This window comes from Archocentrus centrarchus, chromosome 11 (assembly GCF_007364275.1).
Source record: "Archocentrus centrarchus isolate MPI-CPG fArcCen1 chromosome 11, fArcCen1, whole genome shotgun sequence".
Classification (NCBI taxonomy): Eukaryota; Metazoa; Chordata; class Actinopteri; order Cichliformes; family Cichlidae; genus Archocentrus; species Archocentrus centrarchus.
The window spans coordinates 24,865,001-24,891,453 of NC_044356.1; the positions used below are offsets into that span (position 1 = coordinate 24,865,001).

At 42.1% G+C, this 26,453-nt stretch overlaps 1 protein-coding gene across 4 annotated transcripts in view; it reads right to left on the reverse strand.

Annotated features, from left to right (window-relative positions):
* The window catches only part of fhod3a (formin homology 2 domain containing 3a), a 57,092-nt gene that overhangs the window by 6,702 nt on the left and 23,937 nt on the right, over positions 1-26,453 (reverse strand). For 2 of the 4 annotated variants that reach the window (XM_030740468.1, XM_030740466.1), the window contains exons 4-19: positions 17,664-17,731; positions 16,818-16,923; positions 15,300-15,394; positions 13,725-13,836; positions 13,470-13,564; positions 13,019-13,162; positions 12,487-12,722; positions 10,995-11,105; positions 10,370-10,795; positions 9,312-9,368; positions 8,728-8,862; positions 7,543-7,593; positions 5,224-5,444; positions 3,697-4,011; positions 2,871-3,565; positions 707-847 (exon numbers count right to left, since the gene is read on the reverse strand). In XM_030740468.1, the coding sequence (XP_030596328.1) occupies positions 707-847; positions 2,871-3,565; positions 3,697-4,011; positions 5,224-5,444; positions 7,543-7,593; positions 8,728-8,862; positions 9,312-9,368; positions 10,370-10,795; positions 10,995-11,105; positions 12,487-12,722; positions 13,019-13,162; positions 13,470-13,564; positions 13,725-13,836; positions 15,300-15,394; positions 16,818-16,923; positions 17,664-17,731 (3,008 nt within the window). The remainder of the gene's footprint in view (positions 1-706; positions 848-2,870; positions 3,566-3,696; positions 4,012-5,223; positions 5,445-7,542; positions 7,594-8,727; positions 8,863-9,311; positions 9,369-10,369; positions 10,796-10,994; positions 11,106-12,486; positions 12,723-13,018; positions 13,163-13,469; positions 13,565-13,724; positions 13,837-15,299; positions 15,395-16,817; positions 16,924-17,663; positions 17,732-26,453) is intronic. The other 2 variants (XM_030740469.1, XM_030740470.1) reach the window with 2 other exon arrangements.

Genomic DNA, 26,453 nt, shown 5'->3' on the forward strand with positions numbered 1-26,453 from the left:
TAGTAGAAGCAGGAAATACAGTGGCAGATTAGATATATACTGTGTGTGTATGCGTGCTTGTTTATGTGAGTGCCACTGTAGGAGTATCAACCTCACTGCCATCATAAGCTATTAAAGGAAGGAAGTCATAACGTGTCAACAGTTAACAGTGTAACAGAGTAAGTGGGAAGACTTTGTTAGTGTCACTTGCAAAGCCGAAACTGGCCTGTAGAGCTGTGGGACGCTGTGCTGCCCTCTGAAACCTCCCATTTTCAAAGCTTTGCAAGCAAAGTTTTAGTGCAGCATGCAGCCTGGAGCTTTGGTGACGCTGCCAGTCAAACTTCAACAAATCGAAGCTGTTAAGACACACGAGGCATTGAGCCAGCAGCAGCAGCCAGGGAGGCCAAAATGAAGGAAAAAGTTAATATCATGCATCTGAATTCAAGTGCAGAATACAAATTTGTTGATATGTTGTGGAGCATGGTGGTCAGTTGCGACAAAAATGCATTTTATTTTTTTTTGCATGGTTGCATCACCTTCAAACAGTGCTGACTTAGAGCTGAAAAATGATGTTAGGTCTGAGGACCATGAAGTTTAAACTACTTCTGATTAATGTTTTTAAATGGATGACCTAACAGCACCTCTCTTGGATACTACTAGAACTGATTTATGGAGTCAGCATCATACAGTGAAATGTACAAACGTCTCTGAAGAACTGGCTGTTTACCTTTGTAACCGGTATTTCCTTTGACTTTGACTCAAAGAGGTGCTCCAGTTTGGCTGTGTCCAACTTCACCGGTTCCAGTTTGGACCAGAGTAAGTCTCCGCTCCTCTTGTAGTCCCTGTACTGAGAGTCTGACGGACGTACCTGATCACCGATGAAACAAGAAATCAGATGTGTGTCAGACTCACACTTCCTACAGCATAAGAGGTAAATGAGAGACTCTGAACTCAACGAACCACAAATAGCAGCAGCCAAAGGAACATGTTGAGTGAGTCATTGTTTCTACTAACTGACTTTAACTGGCTAATGGAAACATGCAGTTAGAAAAAAAAAAAAAAAAAAAAAAAAACAACTCATCTTGGCCTGCAGGATCTTCTGTACCTGAGAATATAGACGGTAAGTCAACCAGATATTAAAAGCTTGTGTTCTTGAGACCGTCGGGGAATAATGGAAATCACTGCATGGAGTGAGAAACAACCCTAAAAACCACTGTGAGCGAATATAGTTCAGTGCTGCATCCGCAAATCCAAGTTAAAACTGTACAGTGCAAAAAAAACCAAAAAAAAAACAAAAACAATAAAAACATCTAGAAGCATTAACACTTTCTCTGGGTCTGAATTTATTTAAAATGTACTGAGGTAAACTGGAGAAAGGTCCTGCTGTCTCATTAAGCAACATCTGGAATTCTGACAGTCTTCCTGGCTAAAGAGGACAGGGAGCATCCAGCTCATTATCAGCACACAGTTTAAAAGCCGGCATCTGTGATGATATGGTGATGCCTTAGTGCACACCTCATGGATGATGAGGTAACACTGCAACACAGTGGATAAACATTCACATGTCCCAAAGTTTTGGGAACGATTTGCTGGTGTTAAATTGAAAATCTGAAGATACTTTTCAAAATACAATCACATGTTTCTGGCTCAGTGTTTGATATATTGCTGTGTACTATTATCAATTGAATAAGGGATTTAAGTGATTTGCAAATCGCTGCATACTATAGTACTGTGCAAAAGTCTTCACACAGCCTTCATTTCTTTATATTTTGGTGGGGGAAAGGAAAATAGCTGCAGGGATTTATTGAAACGTGTGCAAAAATACATGGAAATATAAGGCAAAAATAGAATCTGTACAATTCTCATGAACTTGAAGGTCAGTATTTGGCCTTTATTCTTCAACACAGCCTGAACTGTCTTTGGCAGCTTTCTTGTCATTTCTTTAAGTAGTCTTCAGGGATCGTTCTTCAGGGTTCTTGAAGGACATTAAAGTTCTTCTTTGGATGTTTCTGCCTTTTGTTCCATTCTCTGTCAAGATGATCCCACACTGCTTCAATAATGTTTTGGTCCTGACCTTCTCTGACCATACTGATGAAGATCTGAAGCAAAAGTCTCTGCTGACATAGAAACTTTTTTCCTACTTCTTAAGAACATGACTTTCAGATACTGTTCATCTACTGTAGCTAGTGTTTTAGGCCTGCTACATCTTATTTAGTCCTCTACTTGTCCAGTTTTTATACATCTTTTTAAGTGAACACTGCACACATGCCAAGATGTGGCACCTTTTTGTCAAATAGCTCTTTAGGAATCATCTTGTTGCTGCAAAAGTTTAGTTTAGTGCCATTTTTTATGTTTGGATGATTCATGGGTCAGTGTTAAGTAGCTTAACAGAAGCTACGTTCAGCTGCTCCTTGTCACAAGGGAACGTCACAGCAGGCAGCTCTGCGTGTTTGATTTGGCACAGTTTTACACCGGATGCCCTTCCTGAAGCAACCCCCAAAGGTGATTTGTGTCTCCAGCTGGAACTAAACCAGTGCCCTTTTGCTCGCCAAGCAAATGTGTTAACCATTACACCACAGGTACAAGGACCAGACTGCAAATGAGTGATAAAGCAGCCAGTGTCTAAAGAAAAACTTTTCAGACTTCCAGAAAGCCTGGAGAGCTATTGCTCAAGACCACTTTAAAAAAAAACAATTACACGAAAGTCTGACTCCTTGGAGGGAAAACATGAGGAAAAAGTGGCTCAAGATTTTTACACAGCACTTTTTTGCACATTTTACACAGCAGCCCAACTTTTTGGAATTGGGGCTCTAAATGTAGCGGTAAAGCTGTATCAATACAGCAATTCAATATTAATGTGTGCGTGTGTGTGTGTCTGTGTGTTTCCTCACCTCACTCCAAAAGAGTCTGATAGTCTTCTTCTTTTTGTTGAAGAGAGGTGGCTCTGGGGGAGGAGGCACTGGAATTGGAGCACTAAATAAAGGAGGCGGTGGAGGCCTCATACTGCCAATTAAGGGAGGAGGTGGAGGGCAGCTGCCTAACATGGGTGGGGGTGGAGGGAAGCGGGGAATGCAGGGAGGAGGTGGGGGCGGTGGCGGGAGCTCGCCGCATCCTCCCATTAAAACAGCATCCAGAATGTCCTTGTCATCTTCCTCTGTCAGGTCAGTGAAGTTGATGTCCCTGATGCGCAGCTCTCGAGGGCTGGCCAGCAGCTGGTCCCAGATCGTGTCTGATTCCTTTTTGGGTGGGGGAGGAGGGGGCTCATTGGCCGGGTTGTCCAAGTGAGGGTGAGGCACACCGATGTCTTTGATCAAGTCTCCGAACCGCTCAGCAATCGGGCGGATGCTGCCGCGATGCTCTGACTTGTCATCCCTGCTGTTCTTCTCTTGGTCATCACCAGGTTGCCTGTCAGCATCCAGCTGTGTCTCTTTGTCCTCCCCCTCCCCTTCCTCTTTCTCCTTTTCCACATCTTCTTCTTCCTCCTCATCACTGGGTTTCTTGTTCTGGGAGTAGAGCATGTCTAGCATAAAGAGTTTGCTGTTGAGGAGCTTATTGCACTTCTCATTCACCTCTGCCTCCTTAAAGCCTGGAAAGAGGGTGGTGTAGTTAAAAAAAAGGAAGTGAAAACAAATGCACACCGCAGCTCTACACCTAATAACTTTACAGTATCATTAGAACGGAAATCAATTAATGAAACACAGGGTCTTGAAAACCCACCACTCTCATTGGTTCCCCTCTCCTCTCTTTCCAGAGTGCTGCTGGCAGAGGAGATGCTGGAGGCTGAGCAGTTGTCCTTCTCGTTCACTTCCTCATTCTGCCGTTCCTTGTCGCTCAGGATGCCGCTGTCCTCCTCCGCCTCCTCTCTCTCCTCTGGTTCCACTGCACGTTCCTCAACTTCTTCTTCCTCCTCCTTTTCTGCTGCCACTTCCTCCTGTACTTCCACTTCTTTCCGTTCTTCCTCTTCCTCCTCAGCAGTGGCTTCTGCCTCTTTCTCCTCTGTTGCTACACTGGTACTGGAGTCGTCGACGTCTCCTGTCACAAAAACCATCAGCGTTACTTTCGTCCTCTCGCTTTTACAGCTTGCATTGGAGTTCAAATACTCACACAGAAACGCACTGTATGATACCACATATGACATATCTGTGATGAAATACAGCTTGAAAGATGTGTTTTAAAAGCATCTCTGCTTAGGCCGCTTGTGTGACAGCCCTGTATAAACACACACACACACACACACACACACACACACAGTGACAGGAAAAACAAAAACACACACACACCCTCAGTCTAATATATCACATACACAAAGTGAGGTTGTGGCCGCACCAGGATATGGACAGGAAATGAAGAATTAAGTTCCTGTTTACATCAAAACACACATTTACTCGGTACACACACGTAACTCAGCAGCACAGTCCATGCAGTGATGTGGCAGGGTTAGAATAACAACACCGCGAGGCCTCAAACACTGGCCTGTGTGAGTGACAGAACCTCAGCTTGTGGCTTTGCATGAAGCCCGAAACAAGGCTGTTTTCTTGCACGAGCTGTTCTGGCACCACGCTTTCAAAAACGTCTTTCAAAAACCCATTTGACACCTTCACCCATATCCTCTCACTTTTTTTTTTCTTATTGCTATTTTAACCCCCCAGTGTCCCCCTCCTTTCCCCCCCAATCTCTATATGTTAATTTAAATGGCAGGCTGCAAAGCGAAACCATTTAAGGCTGAGAATAATTGCTGCGGGCCGCTCTGTTGGGAGTTGAACAGAAGACCCTCTGGTTTTAATTATAATTTTTCAAAGTATTTACTAGCAGAATTGAACGTGGTACTGATCACCTGAACTAAGAGACCTTTCACACACCATCACAACCGTCTGCATACACAGTCTACGGCAAGACTATTTTTCCAGAGGGAACATGCTGATGTAGATGATGTGAGGGAAGGGCCACACACTGGATAACTAAATTGAAACACAGTTACTTGTAACAATGAAAATGTTATGAACATTAAAATAAATCTACATAAATAGTTTCCAATTGTATGATGTGCACCAGTGGCAGAGTAATGCTGTATGCTAAATATTTTAGACTACATACTGTATGGGTGCCAACTGGTTATAGTTTTATAATGAGAGGCGATTATGTCTCCTGTCATCTAAACAATATTTAAAATTTGTTGATAATCGACATTCCCACTGTGTCCGCCCAACAGAACGATGCATCAGACATTGTTCTCAGCAATCCTACCAGTCTCGGAGGGCGTGTATGGAACGGTGGGAGTCTCCGCTTCCAGATCAGCCTCCGTGTCCTCCTGGGAGGCGAACGAGGATGGTGTGCTGCTGCGCGATGATGACGGGGGCCAGGCTTCTGAGGGGTCAAAGTTCAGATCGAGGTCAGGGGGATTCCTTGACACTCTGACGCGCTCCCTCTCGTACTCTTCCGCCGCCAGACGTTCCACGTTCTTATACCTGAAAGAGAGAGGGAGAGAGAGGATGGATGTAGAAAAATAACAGAGCCAGAGACAATGGTCTGCCTGTCTCGCCTCTCGCAGCAGTGCGGTCCTCCGTGTTAGTCTTTGCCAAATTGCCGAAAACTAAACCGCTTGTCACTGCTCTTTGCCAAAACACCTGAATTCATTAAAAACTCCCAACCCGGCCTTTTAAAATTCTCCCCATCTCCCCCTCTACAGCTGCCATGCCACTTTACCTCTTCAGAACATAATCCCACCTCACTCCTCCTCCTCGCCCCATTAATTGTTCACAAAGCCTTCAGTGCGTTCATCACTCATTTACTGCAGTAAACGGGTTCACTGTCTTGCTCCCCTCTGTCCTTCTCACTTGTCTAGCCAAATGCTCAGCTTTCAGCAGCAGTTCAAACATGCAACAACAGGGAGTTTAAAGAAGAGGAGGGGGAGGGCAAGTAGAAGGACAGGAGAGAAGAATGGGAGAGATGGGGAGAAGTTAATGTTAGTTTGGCTGCTCTAAAGGCTAAACATCAGAAGTGAATCAGAGTAAACCTGTTCAAGATGTGCCTCCATCGGCTCTGCTCTCAAGTCTGTTTCCCCTCTCTGTCTTCTTCTCTTCCTCCCTTTCTCCTTCTACCAAGTGTTACCATTCATCCAGTCAGCCAGAAAGGGGATTCAGGGCATTGATTCAAACTTCTCGCTCCCTCTCTCTTTCTCTTTGTAACCCCACCTCTTTCCCACCAAACCATGAATGTGTGGAGCTTCTGTTCAGAGTTCATTAGCATCAGTCCACTTCAGAGGTCTGAAGAAACAAGATACTAACATGTGTTGGTGTGTATGTGCATGCTGGAGTGAGTGAGCTGAATGTACACAAGGTGCCTGAACATGGCCTAAACCTTCCAACAGACTGTATGTCCTTACACACTAAGAAATGAAAAGCAGTGAGCGAAAGCCTGTTCAAACCTCCAGCTCACTTTGAAATAAGCTGTTCACTGTACGTGTCTTTAAAGGGGACCTGTTATGCTCACTTCCAACTCCATATTTTTATTCTGGGACTTTATTGGAGCAGATTCGCATGACTCACAGCTCAAAATAATCCTTATCTTATACTGAGCCATGCTGAAGCCCCTCAGTTTATCCTCTGTCTGGAAAAAAGCTGTTGAAGCTCCCCCCCCTCTCTTTGAGCCAGCTTTCTACTGATTGGCTGCCCCTCACAATTGGAAGACTTAACAGCAGTGAAACACGGTGATAACCATGACACCAAAATACTCCATCAATAAATCAGAGTGATGCAGTGAATAAATCTCCCACATGCTCACCCAGCAGCTCATCTCCACCTCAGGCTTCTGTCCATCTCTGCCTTATTTCTTCTGTTCATAGCTGAATCCAAACTTCTTTTTGTCTTATTGACACTGTGTGTTATTGCATTAAACAAGCTTTAAAAATGAAGGTGAATCAAGCCTGAGGTAAACAGAAAAGCCACAGCGCTTGGCACAGACTCTCAGAAAGTGAAGAAGGTGAAGAAGAACAGTAAGGAGGAGCAAATATAATGATGATGTGTGTGGTGGATTTGGCATTTATTCGCATTTATTTATTATGTCATCAGTCCTTACTGACAGATATGATCAGTAAGGGGATCGTGACCTCTTATACCCTTTGGAGTAAATCTCTTGCTTCCTGTGATTCCCGTCTGCACAAAAACTCTGATTTATTAGCCTCATGAAAATTCTCCTGCTGTGTGCATGTTAGCATGCGTACACACGGTTGAGTTAGAAAGTGTGGCTGTGTATGTGCACATCCATTCAGTGTGAAAAGCTTGACAAATTCGGGAACCTGATTTTCTCACAGCACAAAGCCAAAACAATCAGGCCTTTGGCAGAGCGCCGCAGTTAAAATACAGCTCCTTAAAGGAAAGAGAAAACAGGCAGACGGAGCAAAGAAAATCAGCCCCCCCCCCCCCCCCGAGCCTCTGGCAGCAATGGGCACCTTTTTAACCTGTGAACAATTACACTTTTACCAAGCTTCCCAAACCATCGGCTCAAACATAATCCCAACAGGTTCAGCTGTTCTGGGTTGTTTTGATTCAGTGTACACACACTCACCTCTCCTCCCGCGCAAGCCTGGCCTCTTCCATTTTATCCACATAGCTGCGGCTGTAAGAGGCACACAAACAGACTTAAAAGGTCATAATCATACCACACACACTGTGCTCTGTAGATCTGACATATCGGCACATCAGACATGCCACTAAAACCCAGTGCAGTAAAATTTATTTTTATCAGACTGTTTAATTTATTAAATGAAGACATTTTGATTCATACTCTCTCACTTATTTACCACAATTTCGTTGTGCAACTTCTGTGTACAATGACAATAAAGATTCTGATTCTGATTCACTATATATTCTGTGATTATGTGTCTCTTTTATAACTTATAGTTATTAACATTGTTATTAATTGGTATTGTTGCCTTTTAACTCCCCCCCATCTGCAGATACTAAAATGGCTTCAAAGTTTTGTGAAGTGCTAAAACAAACTGAATATGTCAAAATGTATTCCTCCTACAAGAATGCACATGGTCAAATTTGGTAGCTGTAGCACCACCAGGTGGTGGGAAATGAGAAAAAAAAAAGCTAAGTGGTTGAGTGGATATTATCTCAGCACCAATGACTGCTCAGCATCTGTAAGTTGTACGGGAACTTTTGTAGAACACACTTTTGACTTGTTCTACATATTTCATGCTAAACAGATTCCCTCAGTGAACTCACTGAAGGGTGTTTCTCCTGTCTCTTCTTCACTTTTTACATTTTCATTTATAAATGTTCATACCAATATATGTCAGCAAACAGCTACAAAATAGCAGTACCACCTTTTCAGTTGCAAAACTTTTACTCTGTCAACCTTTTATGGTCTACTTGTGCTTGCTTTCAGTTCGTTACTGCCACTTCCAATAGCCAATCTACAGCAAAATGAGGTGCTGTTAGTTTATGACGTAAATAAATTTAGATCAATAAAAGTATAATGTCTTCTGTTGCTTTGGAGGCATTTTTAAATACTTTGGTGACATCAGAGAGACGTTGCATTTTATAGGCCCATGATTCTCTCAGGATTTTTTTTGGTCTTATGATTTTGAGGTTCAATTTTTGGAAACCTAATTACCCAGTCTAGAAACTAAAAGCCAGCCATGTTTGTTTTAATTTTGATCAGGGTTTTTTTCCCCCCTGCAAATTATTAGGACTTTTAAAAACAAACAAGCAAAACCCCACCCAAAACCCAAAGATGCCTAACCTGTGCTTGTTCCTCTCCTCTCTTTCGATCTTCTGCAGCCTCTCTTCTCTCTCCACACGGCGGCGCTCTCGCTCAGCAGCCAAAGATTCTTGGTGTTGTCGGTAGGAAGAGGACAGAAGACCTCCCAAAGCAGGTCTGAAGGAGCAGACAGGAGAGTGAGGAAAAAGAGGTTTCTTTCATTTCCTCATTTTTCTTTAATTATCTTGTCATTCTCAACAATTTCTCTGCACCCTTGCTCCATCCACTTGGTTTTAATCTACTGTGCTCCCACGATAAACTGCTAAAACAGCCATAACATAACAGCATATTCCCCCTGCAGAAGAACAGCTTCACACATATGTTTTAGTGACAGTATTTTCCAGAAAAAAAAAGTTTAGTAAATCTGGAACCAATTAGCTTAGATTTCATTCACTGTAGTATGTTATTGCTATGAAAGCATGGTGGGGCTGCTTTTTACACATGTGACCCTGAAAACACATCTGAATCTGTTCCTGTATGTGAACCTGTTTACAGCACAGCACTGTGTATTTTAAGGATGTTTCCATGCATGTGTGGAGGCACATGTTATTGCAGTGTCCTCTCACCTTGAGCTGGTTGGTGTACTTGGTGTGCTGGAGGAGTAGGACATGAGCCCTCCATTCCTGGGGGAGAAAAACAGGGTGAGCGACCTCTCACGGTTGCATAACACCACACGGAATAACTGATGAGCACAAAACATGTGCCCAGAAATGAATGTGACACCTTGTTTCACAACAGGAATGTTGTTGGTACAACACTTTAGTGACCCTAATTACTAACTGCTGTCGTGTTTATTTTATTATGTTGCTGGGAAATTTCAGGCAAGGTGTCTGTCCTCACTAAGAGTTCGCTGAAAAGACCTTTGGCCTTGACAAGCTGTTTAGCCAGAGCAGAAAAGAGTTTTCTTTTTTAAACTAATGATATACTATTTAAGATTCTGGTGCCATGTGTACAATACAAAGCAAAAGTCATCTGATTCTTGTCATCTATACATGTAACTTGATGCAAAGATTTCAATTTCTGATTACTTGGGTATGGGCAAAGATACATGATTATTCATGCAGCATTCTCTTCACAATTTAGGCACAGATTAAGTGTGGATCCACAAAGATCTGACAGCAAGTGGAGAGTGGAGAATGTAAGGATAGGAAAATGCAAAGTTTCAGTAAAATTATCAAGCTAAGAAGCAAAGAACGGCTACAAAGATAAGCTGGGGAAATGTTAAAAAAAGGCAAATAGTAGTTGTGCTGTTCTTGAAAAAAGGGGAAAGGAAATGCTAGTGGGAAGCCAAGTGGGGACTGCAAAAAAAAAAAAAAAAAAAAAAAAAAAAAAAAAAGTAGTGGTTCATCGAGGTCGTGGAAGAACTAAGAAAAGATGTGAAGGAACGAAAAGTGACAATAAGAGTCAACAAACTCAAGGTGAGAAGCTGTGAGATGAAAGAAGTGAAAACAAGAGGTGAAAAGGGAAGTGATGAATCATAAAAGAGATGCAAAGGGGCTCCAAGCTGGTGCCAATGCAAAAAAAAAAAAAAAAAAAAAAAAGCCAGAAGCGGAAACTGAAACAGTAAAAGCGGGACATCGGAAGAGCGGGAAACCTTCTTGCTGTGCTTTGCTGTCCATCTGACCTGGGAGACGTTGGTTTGAGTGGCTCCTCATTCAGCTTAGTCTGAGCCGGGGGCGACGGCTCCTCATCGAGATCGTACGAGAAGAGGTGGAAGGGCGAGTGGGGGAGGTAAGGCAGGCGGTCGGGGGAAGGGCGTGAGCTGCCACGCAATGGCGGGCTCACCTCCTTGGTGGCTGGCACAGTGACAATAGACCTTTTTCTGGCCAGCAGCGTGGCCAGGAGGGAGGGTTGGGCTGGGGGGCTGGGAGTGCAGGAGACAGTGGCAGAAGAGGTAGGGGTAGAAAGGGAGGAGATGGTGGTGGTTGTTGCTGGGCTTGGTTCTGTCCAATTCCTCTGCTCATTCTCCTCTATAGACTCCTTTCTGGAAGTGATGGTGATGGACTGAAGGGTTGTTCTTTGAACGGTGGATGGAAGATGTCTAGCAGGGCTACGAACACAGGAATGGATCGAGAGGAATAAATGGATCAAAGCATAATTGGGCAGATGAAAGACTGACAGGCAGATCTTCCACATACATAGTCCACCAGAACAAATCAGCTGGATAGGCATCACAAACAGGGACTAAAGAGACATTTGGGACCTTTATGATACTATTATTTCATTTCTACCACTATTTCCTAAAATACCTGGAGGTGGTCTCATTAGCCCCCTCCTGCTCATCTGAATCAGACTCAGTCACAGGACTCTCCTCTTCCTCCTTCTCCTCCTCTATGCCATCCTCCTCACATTCCTCCACTCTATGAAGGTGGTGGTGGTGGTGGTATACATGAATATACAGAAGGGTGGAACATTTGAGGGAAGGACGGGGGAGAGATGAAGTGATACATAAGAAAAGCATGCAAATAGAAATCTCCACAGAAATAAAGAGAGTGTCGGAACAAAGGGATGGAAAAGATGGAGGGCCATCTGGGAAAGATGTTTACATCTACATTAAAAAGTCACATTTTTGACACTCAAAGACCACAGACAAAGACATGGCATACATCAGTCTGAGCTAGATATGAAAACTAAAGACAAAAGACAAGAGAAAACACAAAAAAAATGAAACGGGGAGAAATGGTAGATGAATGTTTCTGATTACACACTTCATGCCTCCAGTTAGGTAGTTTTACATGCACGTGAACACAGAACATGATAACAAGGAAAGAGGGAAAGGAATGCTGAGAAGAGAATAGGCCACAGCTGAAAAACTGGCTGGGGATCAGTGTCACCAAACTGTTGGGCTATTGGGTCTAGTGAAACCAGATGAGCCCTGTTGCAGTCAAGTCCATCTGCGCTGCCAGGTGTTGTTCCATAAGACCAGAGCCACGTGTGTGTGACGAATGGGATGGTCAATAAAACTCGTGTTTGCTTTTCCGGTGTGCACGGATAATATGAAGCAGGGTGTAGTCCAGGATATAAACAACATTTACCCATTGACTCGATTGATTCAAAAAGAAATCATAGGCAAACATAATCTTTTACAGTTGGCCACATTTAAACTTGTTCTTCCAGATTCACAGGTGTTCCGGTATGCACACTTTAGCCCTTTCACCTGATAATATGCCTACTAATGTGACCAAAGCAGCTCATATCCTGTTCTTCATCTATTATTAAAATCTAAAGAGGAGGAGAGGACAAATAGATGAAAGATTTACCTTTGGTAAACAGCTACAGTCCGATCCCGATTCCCTTTTCTTGTGCATATACACACAGCGTTGAGAAAAAGAAAACTGTGCTTGTTTAATATCGTGTTTGCCTGTGTTAGAATTCCAAGCAAACCCTGAAGGTGTGTGCCGCTGCTGAAAACAATTATTTTTATTCCAGTTTTATTCTAGCAGAAGTCTGCGGTGGTGTTTTGCTGCAGACGGAAAACCCACACTGAGTGGGGGAGGACACGTGAGCAGTTGTTACAGCAGGTCTGTGAGGAGCAGAGGCTGAGGGATGTTTGAACTTACATGGATTGAAGGTAACCTGACAGTGCTCTGGAGCAGAAAGTGGTAAAACAGTCAGAACTTCTCTGACATGTGCATCTCAAAAAGGGTGACAGAATATTTAGCGCCTGGCTTTATTTTGAATGACCTTGTACCTGTAATTGAATAAGTGATAACTAACTGCTCAATCTTCCATCAAGCTCACCTCTCGCTCACATCCTCAGATCTGTTTCCACTGAAAGGCAGGAAGCCGGCTCTCTGTGGGGATGCAGGGCTGCAGGGAGAGGCGTGACCAGATCGCCCGAGAGAGGCCCTGCGGCTCCGCCTCCTCTCCAGGCCAGGTCTTTTGTCCCCACCCCCAAGGCTGGCTCGCCTGCGGTCCCGGCGTACCATAGGTGGAGGCTGGCTGTCATCGTCACCGTCTTCGTGTCGTAGGGTTGTCTGGGGGAAGAAGTGACAAGTTGTAAAGTGAGCAGTGCTTTGAAAAGAAGAATTTTAGTGGTTAAATGGAGTGGAACACTGTCCCGTGGCCTGACCAATCAAAATTTCATTTTGGAAATCAGTCGGCAGCACTCCAATTCATGAATGGTAACTTGCTCGACTGTGAAGGCACCAAGGTGATATATTGAGGATTTATGAGCAGCATATGGGGCTTTAGGACAGCGTTTATAAGCCAAAACGGGATCAGTATTTAAAAGCCATTTTCAACTGCTTTTAACATTTTGTTTGTGAGTGACCTCATAGATGTTGAGCTGTTCAACCAAGTCAAGATCAGTTCCTTTCCGTCCAAGGTGTCTTTGAGAAACTGTCTCCATGCCCTGCTCCTCCAGACCATCCACCATATCATAGAAGGAATCCTGGTCAGGCAGCGCTGCAAGAGTCTGCAAAAGCAAATGAGACATCATCAAAATGTAACCAAGGTTTAAAATCCTTTGCTGTCTGAGACTCTGATGGCTAAAACACTGCAGGGTTCATAATCATTCATTTCATTTTGGCCTCTGAAGCTACAAGTACAGATCATGTCTGCATATAAAATAATAAAACACAAAATCAATCAATCAACTGATCACTTACTGGAGAAAGCCAAGATGTGTTATCAAGTACCCATAGCAATGAAAGGGATTTTTTTTCTTTATTCATACAAGTATATAAGCATTTAGTAAAGCTAGAAACTATAGCTTTGCATACCTTATTGATGAGGGTCATTGCATAGACAAGCAGCTCTGTGTCCACCCCATCCTTCTCGTGCAAGATCTCCATAGCACTGGACCACGGCTTGCTGCCTGGAAATCAGTCGGTTAAATTCCATAACTTAAAAAAAAATATCAGTAGAAAAACTACGGTACGTCTGTACTTTCAACCAAAAATAAATTAAACAATTAATGACGCAAACAAAGTCCACTCAGCCCCTCAGCACATGGGGGTGTATTAAGCTTTTAGTACCTCTCTTTGTGTCCACAGAGGCGATGGCTTGGATCAGCAGTGGAGCGTTGGACTCTGAGTACTCCACAAACACCAGCAACAGCTTCAAAGCCGTTTTCACCACCAGACGGAACTAGGGTGGAAATATAAACAAAGTTATGTGAAGTATGGACAAGTTTGTTTCTATTACCATAATTTAGAGATCTATTATAGCTCTGTGTCCATTTTGGCTTTGTTTATTCAGCACATCTACTCTAGACATTTGGAATACACAAATTTAGCAGTAGCGACAACCAAGACATACACAGGGATGCTATTTGATTATTTTTTGGGTGATTATGTGTGTTTTTGCTTGTAATAATCATGTTATGGGGACATAATCTATTTATACAGTTATATTGCTGGAGAGCCTCCATTATTGGGATCACATTCTTGGGAAGCTTCATAATATAAATTAAATTTTACAAGACTTGGTTGAAATTTTAGGCAATACAAGGTTTTGGTTAATTTTATTGTAAGGGTTATCATCAGGAAACTAGGAATTATGGTTTTGGTTAGGGGTAAGGAAGGGATTTCATTGCCTTGTTAACAGAGACAGCTGCAGATGCTGCAGAACTGTAGTTGTATAGCATATAATACTCACATGACCCAGGCGTAGTGGACCCTCATATACTCATCTATGATAAAAATACAGCACTACCAAAAATCTCAAGGAAATAAATGCTAAGCAACATACTGCACTGTGAAAGGATAGATGCACAAGAGCATATTCTCCATGAATCACCTTTGGTACTGGGTAAAGGGCCAGACTAAGTATGACCCCCTATGAAAAGAAGATTAGGCCACAATTGACCTCGCCTGAGATACTGATAGTCCTCGTGTCAGAGTCTTGTTGTTAAGCAACTGGTGGTCTTGCCTTTACTCATGGGGCCCTAGGAGGGCTTAGCTTGAATGAGCTATGTGGGGCCATCCTCCTGTGTGCCCACAGTCTGCAGGAGGAGCAATAAAGGTCTAGTGCATTGTTTTGGCGGCAATAATTGCAGGCTAAATTCCACTCTAGACCTGCCCTGGGTAAGAGGCAGTGTGCAAGATGGCTACACCTACAGTATAACCATCTGGTTGACTGCAGTGAACTAGAAGAATTTTTTCCTTCAAGTTGGAGAAGGGGCTTTGAGCACTTTTATCCCCAGCACAATTTCAGACGATATGATACAGAAGGCGCCACCTCTGGAGATTTTATTGCTATATATACACACACACACACACAATCACTCATGCTGGCAACAACAGCGAAACCCGGGGGTGGGGGTGGTTGCAGTGGGGGGGTGACCAGCCTGGTCTGAAAAAAAAAAAAAAAAAAAAAAAAAAAAAAAAGTCCCAGCATGAGAGTGTCTTGGTGCACCAGGACACCACAAAGCCAACAAAAGACACCACCCACAGTTGGAAACACAGAATAGAATCAGTAGGGTATGTGCCTGTGTGTGTTTCTTTGGATAAAAGCTAAAAATAATGTTCTCCAAACAATGGCTGGTTAACCAATGGCGGGGTGCTTTTGGTGTGCTCGCTAAGTTTTTTAGGGTGTATGCTTGACTATACCTTCGAGCCAACAAGAGCGTAGAGCCACTGAATTGTCTCAGGATGGCCAATGACACCATTCATCCCATCCACATACAGCATGATCTGCCCCAGAGCTGAGAGAGAAAGAGAACGTCAGAGTGACAGAAAGTATACAGAAAGATGATCAAAAACTATAAAAAGCAATAAGTAAAAAGTACCCATTGGCAACTGTGTGCAGAGCACTGCACTTTTTATCTTTTGCTGTACATCAAAGCTGAGCTGATTATACCTCAGCTAAGAGTCAAAGTGAAAGTGAACCTCATAATTTATTTCACCACATGCTGATTCTAAGTTTTGTGTGAACAGTTCATATACTTCATATACATATGACATGAGCAAGAAAAGGAAAGAAACTCCACTTCCTGTCAGTTCATAAAGGAACATCATTAGGTAAAACAAACTGGGGAAAGCAGTAGATAGAAGTACATATGTAGTCTATTTAACCGTGGATATAAATGCTGCTGAAAGAGATGAGTAAGCCCAGACGATGGGGAAAAACAATCTACAAAGTAACCCTGTAAAATCAAACCAACCGTAAACAGAGATTTGACTAAAGTCAGACTACTTTTGTTGCCACAGAAAAAAATCTTATGTGGAAAAGAAAGATATAGTGGAGAGCTCTACTCCCCCTGACAACAATATCAGTTACAATGACAGCAGCAATGCTGATTGTCATGACTGATTGACATTGTTATCATAAACGATGGCACTGATGATGGCAACAGCTGCATAGAAAACCTCTGAGTGACAAACATGACTAAAGTTTGTTACATTGTTATTTTTGTGTTGCCAACTTATATAATATTTTAGCAGAAAGTAATAAGAAGTGAAACATCTGCTTTTGCAGTCACATCTGCTTTTGCATTTTTTAAAAAACATTTTTACTTTTATTTTTTTTCCCTCTTGAATATCATCTAAATAACATGTCAAAATCAGTTGTGACATGCCCCCCCACAGTACATGCCAGGCTAAAACAGATGTTGATGTTGAAGGGAGACTATTTCAAGAGAAGTGGGAGTCTGGGTAGCCCACATCTTGACAGGAAGACTGAAAGAGCCTATGTGTCCTTTTCCCCTCAAGACAATTCATGGAACGTAATTAGTGTCTTCACTTGGATGTTTCAGTCCACGCACCAGCAGAGATATGGAGCCATAAACAGGGAGCATTTGCCTTAAAAAGTCACTGAACTACAGAGACACACGGTAAATTTCTTTGAGGCCAATCTGTCGACTGAGCTCTATGGGCAAAATTTATTTTTATGTGCAGCCAGTTTCATTGTGGGAGGTTATGATCTGTGGCTCAGGTAAACCGATTGGTCAAATATCCTATTTTTTTTTTAAATGTTACGAAGGATTAAAAACTGGACTGGTTGAGGGCTTTATGTGAACCACAATGCATTTAAAAAGACTTAATAGGAGATTAATTTCCTGTTAAATTAAAGCAGGTGAATAAAATGTGAGTATAGTATGCAATTATGCAGCATGGGAGAGATTATACCTCTTAATATGTAGTTCTGGTAGTTTTGGTCAGCTTCTGCTCCCACCTTGATGAGACACGTCAGACCTTCAGCCATCACAAACTCATGGACCAGGTCTTTGTCATCCTGAAGGAAAACAAGGAAAGCTTCTAATTTCACGGATGGATTTAATGCAGTTTCTTGTGTTACCACTTGATGTCAGTAATGTGGAGGTTTTTAGTTGACACTACACAAACCTTAAAACCCTCCCCAGGGATCAGACCAGCTGGTATCCACACTCACACTTGTCAGCAGACATGTGTTTTGCAGTTTGCTCCTTTTAACATATTATTTCTTGCACCTTCATGCGCACTGTTAAAGCTCTGGGTTCAGGCATCTTCTGAGAGGAAAGTAGTACCAAATAAGCATGGAGCCTGGGGGGAAACCCATTTGGTTTGTACAGTAGCTGTAGTTTATTTATTCTGTAAAAATGGGGAATTGCTTGAATGCTGCACTTGTTTGAACAGTCTCACAGTGATACTTTGCCTGCTGAAGCATTGTCTTTTTAAACTTCAGTTTGTGCTGCAGAGTAAAGCTTTTGCTTTTTTGTTTTTTTTAATTGGCTAACTTTTCTCATCTTAAAATAAAAGATTCACACACAAATATGAATGCAAACACCCACACTTGCATGCACCCCCCCACACACACACACACACAAACAAAGACAGGGAGAGAAATGCCACGTTGATGGCGAACCTGTCATCACGGAAGCACACAGTAGCCACGATAACCAACTGTATTCTGCAACAACCTACTAACAATAATTGCACTCAAATATGTATGTGTGTGTGTGCGTGTGTGTGTGTGTGTGCGTGCGTGCGTGTTACCTGAAAAATTTGCTTTAGAGAGAACAGTGCCCTTCTCAAGTCACGTCCATTGGAGTTATACAGTCTTTCTGCAGGGAGACAGACAGACAGACACAGAGATGGTTATTTGCAGATAACTGAACAAACAAGGCAACATATGCATAATCACCTTAAAGCTTTTGGACACATTTTTGATGCCTTTATGCTTCCCTACACACCTTTCATCTCTCACCAGTCTTCATAGCTCTCATTCCGATGAGTCAATCAGTAAAACTCGTTAGCAAAACGAGCCTCAGCTGTGCAAAAGTTGTGCAACAGCCCGAGATGTGAGAGGAGCGATGCGATTTGATGGAACCTATCACCCCACATAGCTGTAATCACCTGAGGCAGGCACTTCATCAAACACTTTCACCGTGTCCTCACTCGCGGAGCAACATGTGCATGATCTCTCTTTTCCCTCTCTCTCTCTCTCTCTCTCTCGCGCGCACACACACACACACACACACACACACACACACACACACACACACACACACACACACACTCAGTTGCAGTGGTGATTAGAGCTGTATTGGAATGTTAATGAGCTGCTGGCTGGGCTTCATCGCTGAGGTATTCAGGTCACGACACGGAAACCACTCAGAACCAAAGGCTCATATATCGTGATGCTGATATTATTGTTATTTCTATCCATGAACACAAAGAGATTATCAGTGTACTTCTACAGTAATACTAAAAGGCCTTAAAATGCCAACAGTCTACAGTAACCATTGTTTATAAATGATTAGATATTAGCTACTCTAGTCAAGAATATATACATTATATACATACTGATAGTTAATTATTTGTAGAGCAGGAGGTAGAGGAGGTCACCTGCTAATCAGAAGGCTGATGGATTGATCCCTGACTGCTCCGGTCTGCATGCCAAAGTATCCTTGGGCAAGATACTGAACCCCAAGTCACTCTCATTGGAGTGTGAATGTTAGAGAGAAAGCACTTAGGCATAGAAAAAAGTGCTTGTATGAATGGGTGAAGGAGGCATGCTGTATAAAGTGCTTTGAGTGCTCAAGTAGAGTAGAAAAGCACTATATAAGAACCAATTAATAGTTTTATAACATTAATAATGATTAGTAAACATTGTTGTCATTTCATTATTTCTTAACAGTGAAATAATTGAACTTTATTAACCATCAATTTAAAAGGTTAATAAAGGGCTTCACAATAATCAGTACAAAATTATAGTTCTTTAAAAATCATAAAGATGCAGATTTCTCTCTATGATCATTTTAAGACTGTATTTTAAGCTCTTGTTTTCGACAATCAAGAGTAGCATTTATGTCATTCTTGATTGTCCACATCTTATGACCACAGAAATAATTTTCCTAAGTGCTCTGCATTAAGCCCAACATCTGTTTAGCTGGGTGTCCATAGTGTCCATTTGTGTGCATAAACAGTTGTGCATTCCACTGTATGTCAGCAGGGGGTTTGGAAACCTCTGTGTGTGCACGCATTTGTGTGTTGATGACAAATCCTTAAATTCCCTATTTTTTTTGTGGGGGTGGGGGTGGTGGGGGGGGAGGGTTAAAGGGTCTAGATGTAAGGGCAGGGAAAGACAGGGTGCACACCCACTGTTGTAGGACCACATGTGGGCTAGCCTGGCTCCGGAGCCGTCCAGTCTGCCCCGCTGTCTGCAGCTCAGTGGTAACCGTTGCTAAGCTAGGCAAGGCTAACCCAAGGCCAGGGTCAGAATCATTATCATTCCGCACACAGGCGAAGAATTACAGGCCTGTCTGTCTCTTTTCTGTGAGATCAGCAGTGGCATTCATGAAATACTGTATGTCTGTGAGAGTCTACAGCAGAAATACATGGAAGGTCATCAAATCATCCGATGATTAGTGCTAAGAGGCAGCCAGCATACAACAATAAAAGCATGCGGGGAAAAGTGAGTACAATCAGCCAGTTTCAGCTGACTTCCTGGTTCTCCTTTCTTTAGGTTTCCCTGGAAGTCAAGTGGCCACTTGATGTAAGTATGTCTGACCCTTGAGTGTCACGGTTCATTCAGACAATCACGTGTAATTTTTGTCATCAGGCCACAAGTGGGTCTGTCAGGTTAACCTTTACCGAATGTCTACCGTGCATCAGGAGCATGTCAGATACACTGATAAGGCCTGGATTTGGCTTTATTTATTCTGGTATTTTGCAAATGATACAGTCAAAAATAAAGGTAGATGTGAGTATGTAATCATGAATGCATTTATGCAATCAAAATAGCAAGTGTAAGTAAGGAAGTGCACGATTTGAGAAGCAGCAGTTAATTCTCAGCTGTGCACAGGTGAAACAACAGCCTCAGCCTACAAACCTATTACATCACTGATGTAGTTACAGCAATCACCTGATTTTTTGCTAACAAAGTCTTGTCACTGTAATTACCCCTCTACTCCAGAGTAAATAGAGTTTGACATGCTAAATATAAATAGACCGTTTTCTGAAAAACGCCTCCAGCTGTCTTAACACAGCTGAAAAGCTGAAAATAATTCAAATAATTCATCTCTCTTACTTTTACCTACCTTAATCAAACAACATGGCTTCAGTGCCTGTTTGGTTTTAATGGAAGAATGAGCTAAATTCCGTTTGTCCAAAAGGCACGTGCCCCAATGCAAGGAAACTTAGGAAGGTAAGAGAAATGATGATTTCTAAGTCTCTTTTACTGGTCATTCTCCTTTTTCCTGGCACTGGGTTTTATTATTGTCACAAGAAAAAGCTGAAACACTCATTGGGATGTGTCCATTGTGGCTTGTGCAGTGTGTATGTGAGTGTGTGCGCCCATGTGTAAGCCATGCCCATGCCTGTGTTTGCTGAGTGAAGACAGACAGATGAAGCAAAGACAGAAAGGCACATTTCATTTATAGGTCCGCTCGGAGTTTTACTGCTTTGTTTTGGAGGACTTGCAGTTCTCGTCCACACTATTTCACCATGACCTCACATGCACTGCAATATGTCAGACCATTTAGCGCCAATTCTCCATCTTAAAATCTTAATTTTCTTAAAGTAACTGGAAAGAATGAATTATTTCCAATTGTTCCTGAAGTAGTCGCCCCATTTATGACTTTCTGTTTCAATTTAAAATGACTCTTTGCTCTTCACTGTTCCACTGGTGGAGGCTCATTTTAAACATGGCAAAACCTTAGGCTTTTTTACTCTCTTATCTTATGATGTCCTAGAGTGCTGATATCCTTAATATGGTCACCTCAGATGCACAGAAAGCCCACTAGCTTGAAATCTTGTTTGCAAGGGGTATCCAATCCAAAGAAAGCTGATTTAAAGGGAGGGTAGCCTTTAAGGCAGAGGAGCTAAAATGGCTTATTTCAGAACTGAGGGACTACACCAAGGATCATTTGAATCATTCAAAGCTACTCAAATAAAGGAAAGTAAAATACTGAACTGAAAATGAGCATTGGTCCCCTTTAATTAGGTTAAACAACATGTAAAAATCCTCCACCAAGTCCAGAGTCCATAACTTAATAAGACCCTCTCCCAGTGTGTTCACTGACTGCTAATGTTGGAGTTCAGTTTAAACTTCCTAAACACCACAAATCAGGACAAATAGAAGCTCTCACTGGTAAACTCAGTGGTGGTAAACACAAGAACATTCGCACGTGTCCGTGTTGTCAGCAGGGAAACAGGGATTCCCCTGGTGCCCAGTCTGCCCGTTGGGTTGTTCAGGAGTGGTCAGATCGCTCCTTCTATTCCTGCCATAATGAGATTAGTGCTGTGACCTTTTAGCTTTGACTAATCCCTCAACATTTCCTGCACCATCTACACATCTCCAAACAGAAAAACACACAGGCCAGCTCAGGCTACACTAGGCCTGATCCACTGCAGTTACACTCCGGACCGCATGGTATTTTGTGGCACTTGTTGCACAAAGTAACCATCGTCTAATTCTGCTTAATTGCCTTACTGAAGGAAATTAACAACAACTTTTTTTTTAAAAAACAGTGGTATGAAGATGACATTATGCAAGACAGAAAGACAATTATAGGAATCAGTTTGGTATTAACGGTATGAGCATGTCAAAATACTCAGGGAATAGACAAAGTCAGTGACTAGTTAGTGAGCATAGTAGAGCATGTGGGAGCTCACTGATGTTCTCATGAGTTGTTAACAGAACTGAAAGCAGACATACTAACAATTTTATGCTAACTAGCCTGATCAGCTACTAAACAAGTGTTAAACAAATCAAAATATGTTTCAGATTTTAGATTCTTCAAAGTCGGCACCTTTTGCTTTGATTACGGCTTTGCACACTCTTGGCATTCTCTCAATCAGCTTCATGAGGTAATCACCTGAAATGGTTTTCTAACAGTCTTGAAGGAGTTCCCAGAGGTGCTGAGCACTTGTTGGCTGCTTTGCCTTCACCCTACGGTCCAACTCATCCCAAACCATCTCAATAGGGTTTAGATCAGGTGATTGTGGAGGTCAGCCCAGGCCATCTGGCGCAACACTCCATCACCCTCTTTCCTGGTCAAATAGCCCTTACAAAGCCTGGAGGTGTGTTTGGGATCATTGTTCTGTTGAAAAACAAATGATGGCCCCACTAAGAGCAAACCAGATGGGATGGTATATCTCCGGAGAATGCTGTGGCAGCCATGCTGGTTAAATCGCCAACAGTGTCACCAGCAAAGCACCTAATAATCTCAAATTTGGACTCATCAGATCAAAGGACAGGTTTCCACTGGTCAAATGTCCATTCCTTGTGTTGCTTGGCCTAAGCCCTCTTCCTCTTGTTGTTCTTCATTAGAAGTGGCTTCTTTGCAGCAATTCAATCATAAAGTCATAAAGCCGACTGAGAAAATGCCAAGATTAATCTACAATTCAAATAATTTTTAAATAATAAAAAAAAACCCTGAATTAGAAGCTGTGTCCAAACTTTTGACTGGCACTGTATATACTGTTACACTGGTGAATGTTATCATTAACATGGCCAAAGTGTCAAACAGTAGGGTCAGCATGTGTGTAAGTACTATAACCCCCATTATCCCAAAGTCCAGGCTTTATACTGCTCTGAACACTCAGTTTCAGGTAGTTTTTTTTAGACTTTTCTATCTTTATGATGTCATAGAAAGTGGATATTCCTTATATGGTTATCTCAGGTACCTACCTATATGAGATAATTTTTTTCAAACTGTGAATCATGAAAAGCCACCTTAGTGGCTTCCAAAAATAAAAATAAGCTACAAATTAGCATTAACCAAATCTGCAAATGAGACAAAAATATGCGTATTAAATCATCACAAAATTATTAAAGAACCTCGTTAAAGCCACATTAGTAGTATCCAAATCTGCCACTCCTTTCACAACTACTAGGTGCACAACTACTCCAAGCTCAGTTTGAAACTTCTCTCAACTTCTCTCTAGAAATTTTCAGAAACTGAATATGTGGCTGAATACCAACCTCAGCCCTCCCAGGATAAATCCTGTTGGCTCTGAAAGACTGACATAGTGCTGAATGTAAACCCCAGTGTCACAGATGCTGCCTTTGTGATCCTTCTGCTTCCCTTTTCTGATCCTTTTCCAGTCATTCTGTAGCTTAAATACTGAACATAATTAAGCACAACAAAGATTCAATTACAGCCATTCATTGAAAAATAAAAAGGAAGCATGCCTACAAAGTAAATACATGCAGGCAAAGGGGGAACCCCATTATAATCCCTAATACACCAAAATAAATAAATGCAACCTCTCCACCCAAAGTATGCACATATAAAGTGCACACATACACTATTTATTCTACTGTATGTTCTTTGAGCAGGGGAGATTGTTTCAGAGTGACACATCATTATTAGGCTTTGGGATATTTATAAATAACTATGCACTGAGGTCAACCAAGGGTAATATTTTGCTGCATGGTACAACTGTCTATTGGCCAGCCAAGAGAGGGGTGGGTCACAGCTGGTAGCCCTACATTTAATCTCAGTTATAACCGCTGACTTGTGTTTCTGGTGGATTTCATTGCACCCCTAAAAAAAAGCCCCCATGCGGCTGTCTGGGCCGATCAGTCAGCTGGCTTTAAACTAGGTCTTCAGTGGGATCTAAAATAAAGAAGTGCAAAGGGAATGAAGTGTAATGGCATGCTGGAGAGCTTGATTTAATCCCAGGAAGTCTTTCCCTCTCTGTGCTGGTGTCACGCTAAATATAGGAGGGCAGGGTATCAAGCATACTGTAACAGCCCTGGATACTAGGTTCAGGCTTTGTTCAGGTCATGCAGTGCTCTGTGCGCGCTGCCCTGTAACACTTTACATTCAGCCAAGGAAAAAATAATCAACTAGACGAGATTTTTTCAGCTCCAGTTCAGGTTCACTTGTGTCAGTCATTTCTTCAAACCAAGTGAAATTAGATTAAAAAAAAAAATCAAGTTAAAGAAATAAATTAAAGAATTATTATATTTACTAACTTAATTCAGTTATTGATATTTCAAGTAAATGTGGTGTAAATGAAGACTAAGATTAAAGCCAGTTGTGAAAATGAGCAATTGCATAACCATAACACTGATTTTGTTTATGGCAGGTATTCAGCAGTTTTGGCTAACACACGTGTGCAAATGCATGTGTGGGTGGTTGTTCTTCCATGCATAAACGAATAAATACTTCATCGATTTACCATAAACTCATATTTGGACAATAATGCATGATTTCAGTCTCATGTCAAGTGAAGTGAAAAGGAAAAGTTGGCAGACAGAAAAGGTCAGACTGCTGAGGACAACTCGGTTATTTTGCGACTGTCTATATTTTGTCTGTTAGTCTTGGCCTACAGTAGAAGCACTGGAGGCTGCTGATGGTACAGATAGAGGACTCATATGCTGTGTGTGAGTTTGTGTGTGAAACAGAATGAAAGGGAAACACATATAAACAGCACATGCAGTTTAATATAAATTCCCATAATTTCTTCCCCAAAGAAACCAACAGACATTATACAACAGCAAACACAGAACTTCCTCGTAAAGGACGTGCTTAGATAGCCACAATCCTGTGCATGTACTGTAAAAGAGCTACAGACTACAACCTTGAACCGTGATGAAAGATATCAGCTGTGAAAGAAGTTCAAAAGCAGATGTCTTCAGGAAGGGAACTTACGACCACATAAACACATCGGAACACATGAAAATATGGACACTGACAAAAGCACTCCGTCTCCACACACTGCAAGGCCACAATGTGCCCTTTGCCCTTCACATGCTCCTGGCACCTCTGAATTAGCCCAAACACTCACACATAAATAGCCCCTCACAACACAAACACAAATATAGCCAGCCTTTCACACAGGCACTGTGTGTCACCAGAGCAGTAACTGGCAGACTGTATATATATAAAAGATGGATGTAGTCACCGTGATGTCTGTTGGTTAGTGAAGAGTTGAGCAATTTATTGTAATGTTTTGAAACTGGATGTGACAAGTGAGGGGTGTGTACCCTACCTGATTATCCTTTTTGTCTCTAACGAGACAAAGTAGTCTGAAAGTAGCAAATGAGCTCATAAACACATTGTATAAAAAAGAATTAATTGATAAAGTCAAAAGTAGGCCCTGCAACAGGCTGGTGACCTGTCCAGGGTGTACCCTGCCTCTCGCCCTAGCCACAGCTGGGATAGGGTCCAGCCCCCCAGAACCCTGAAAAGGATAAGTGGAAAAAAATGGATGGATTTTCTTCCACTAGGTAGAAAAGTAGAGTCATTTTCCAGTAGAATTCTACTATCTGTTTCCTTTTTGCAACTAGAGGAGTGACCTCCTCACCAAGGGAAAGGAAGCTGATTTAAGGCACTTCTGCACTGGTTCTGCTTCACAAGCTAGGTCCACCTTTTATATACAGTTTGTGAGATCATTACAACATTCTTGTCATAGTGCTGTTGTAGCAGACTTCTTCTGCACCAAAAAACTCCAAATTCTTTTTCTTTCAGACACCATTGCTGTTTAACTGTTGAATCAACTTTTGCTCAGCTGTTGCAATTTTTAATACTGAGTTGCTTTGTAGCTGCATTGTTCTGTAATAGTGCTTTTTATGAAGTGTAATCCATTTTTTGTTTTGGGAGAAGGGTTTTCTCCAGTGTGCAGCCAGATACAACAGCTGATTGTGGGAAATACTGTGGTGTCCAAACCCACATGCAAATGTGCGCACGTGAAACAAGTGCCCAGTGTTTTCCCTTGCACTTCCCCCACCCTTTGTGTCTCACTTACGCATTCTCACGCTCAATGACGCTGTCATTGTGAGTGATTGGATTCACTGGGCATGTGCAATGACAATGTGTGTCAGGAGAAAGACTGGCAAAAAGAAAGAAACAGAAATTAAATGAAAGGAGATTTTTGTAAATCTACAATTTGGGTGTTACTAAACAGTGAGGACTGAGGTTCATACACTGCCAAGTGATATTGTTAAAAAGCCAAATGATTCTTTAAAGGTTGTTTAAATATCTACAAAACTCCTTTTTATTGGCTTTGAAATTTTACTTCTCAAACAATGTTCTTGGAAATGGTCGTAAAAGTAAAATGTGTGGATTAAATATATAAAAAAGGAACAGCAGACATCAAAGAAAAAGGGGGAAATGGATGCAGAGAGAGTGAGAAAGGCAAACAGAGGGTGAACTCAGCACAAGACTAACAGCAGTCAGGGCAAGTAAACAGAGAGCATATTGGAGGATATGTGTTGCTTGCTGAGTGGATTTGCTGGTTGAAATCTTGTTCTGACTCATCACTCTCTCGCCTGTTATTACTCCTCCCCTATGTGTGTGCTCATGTTGTGTGTGTTTTTTTGTGTGTGTC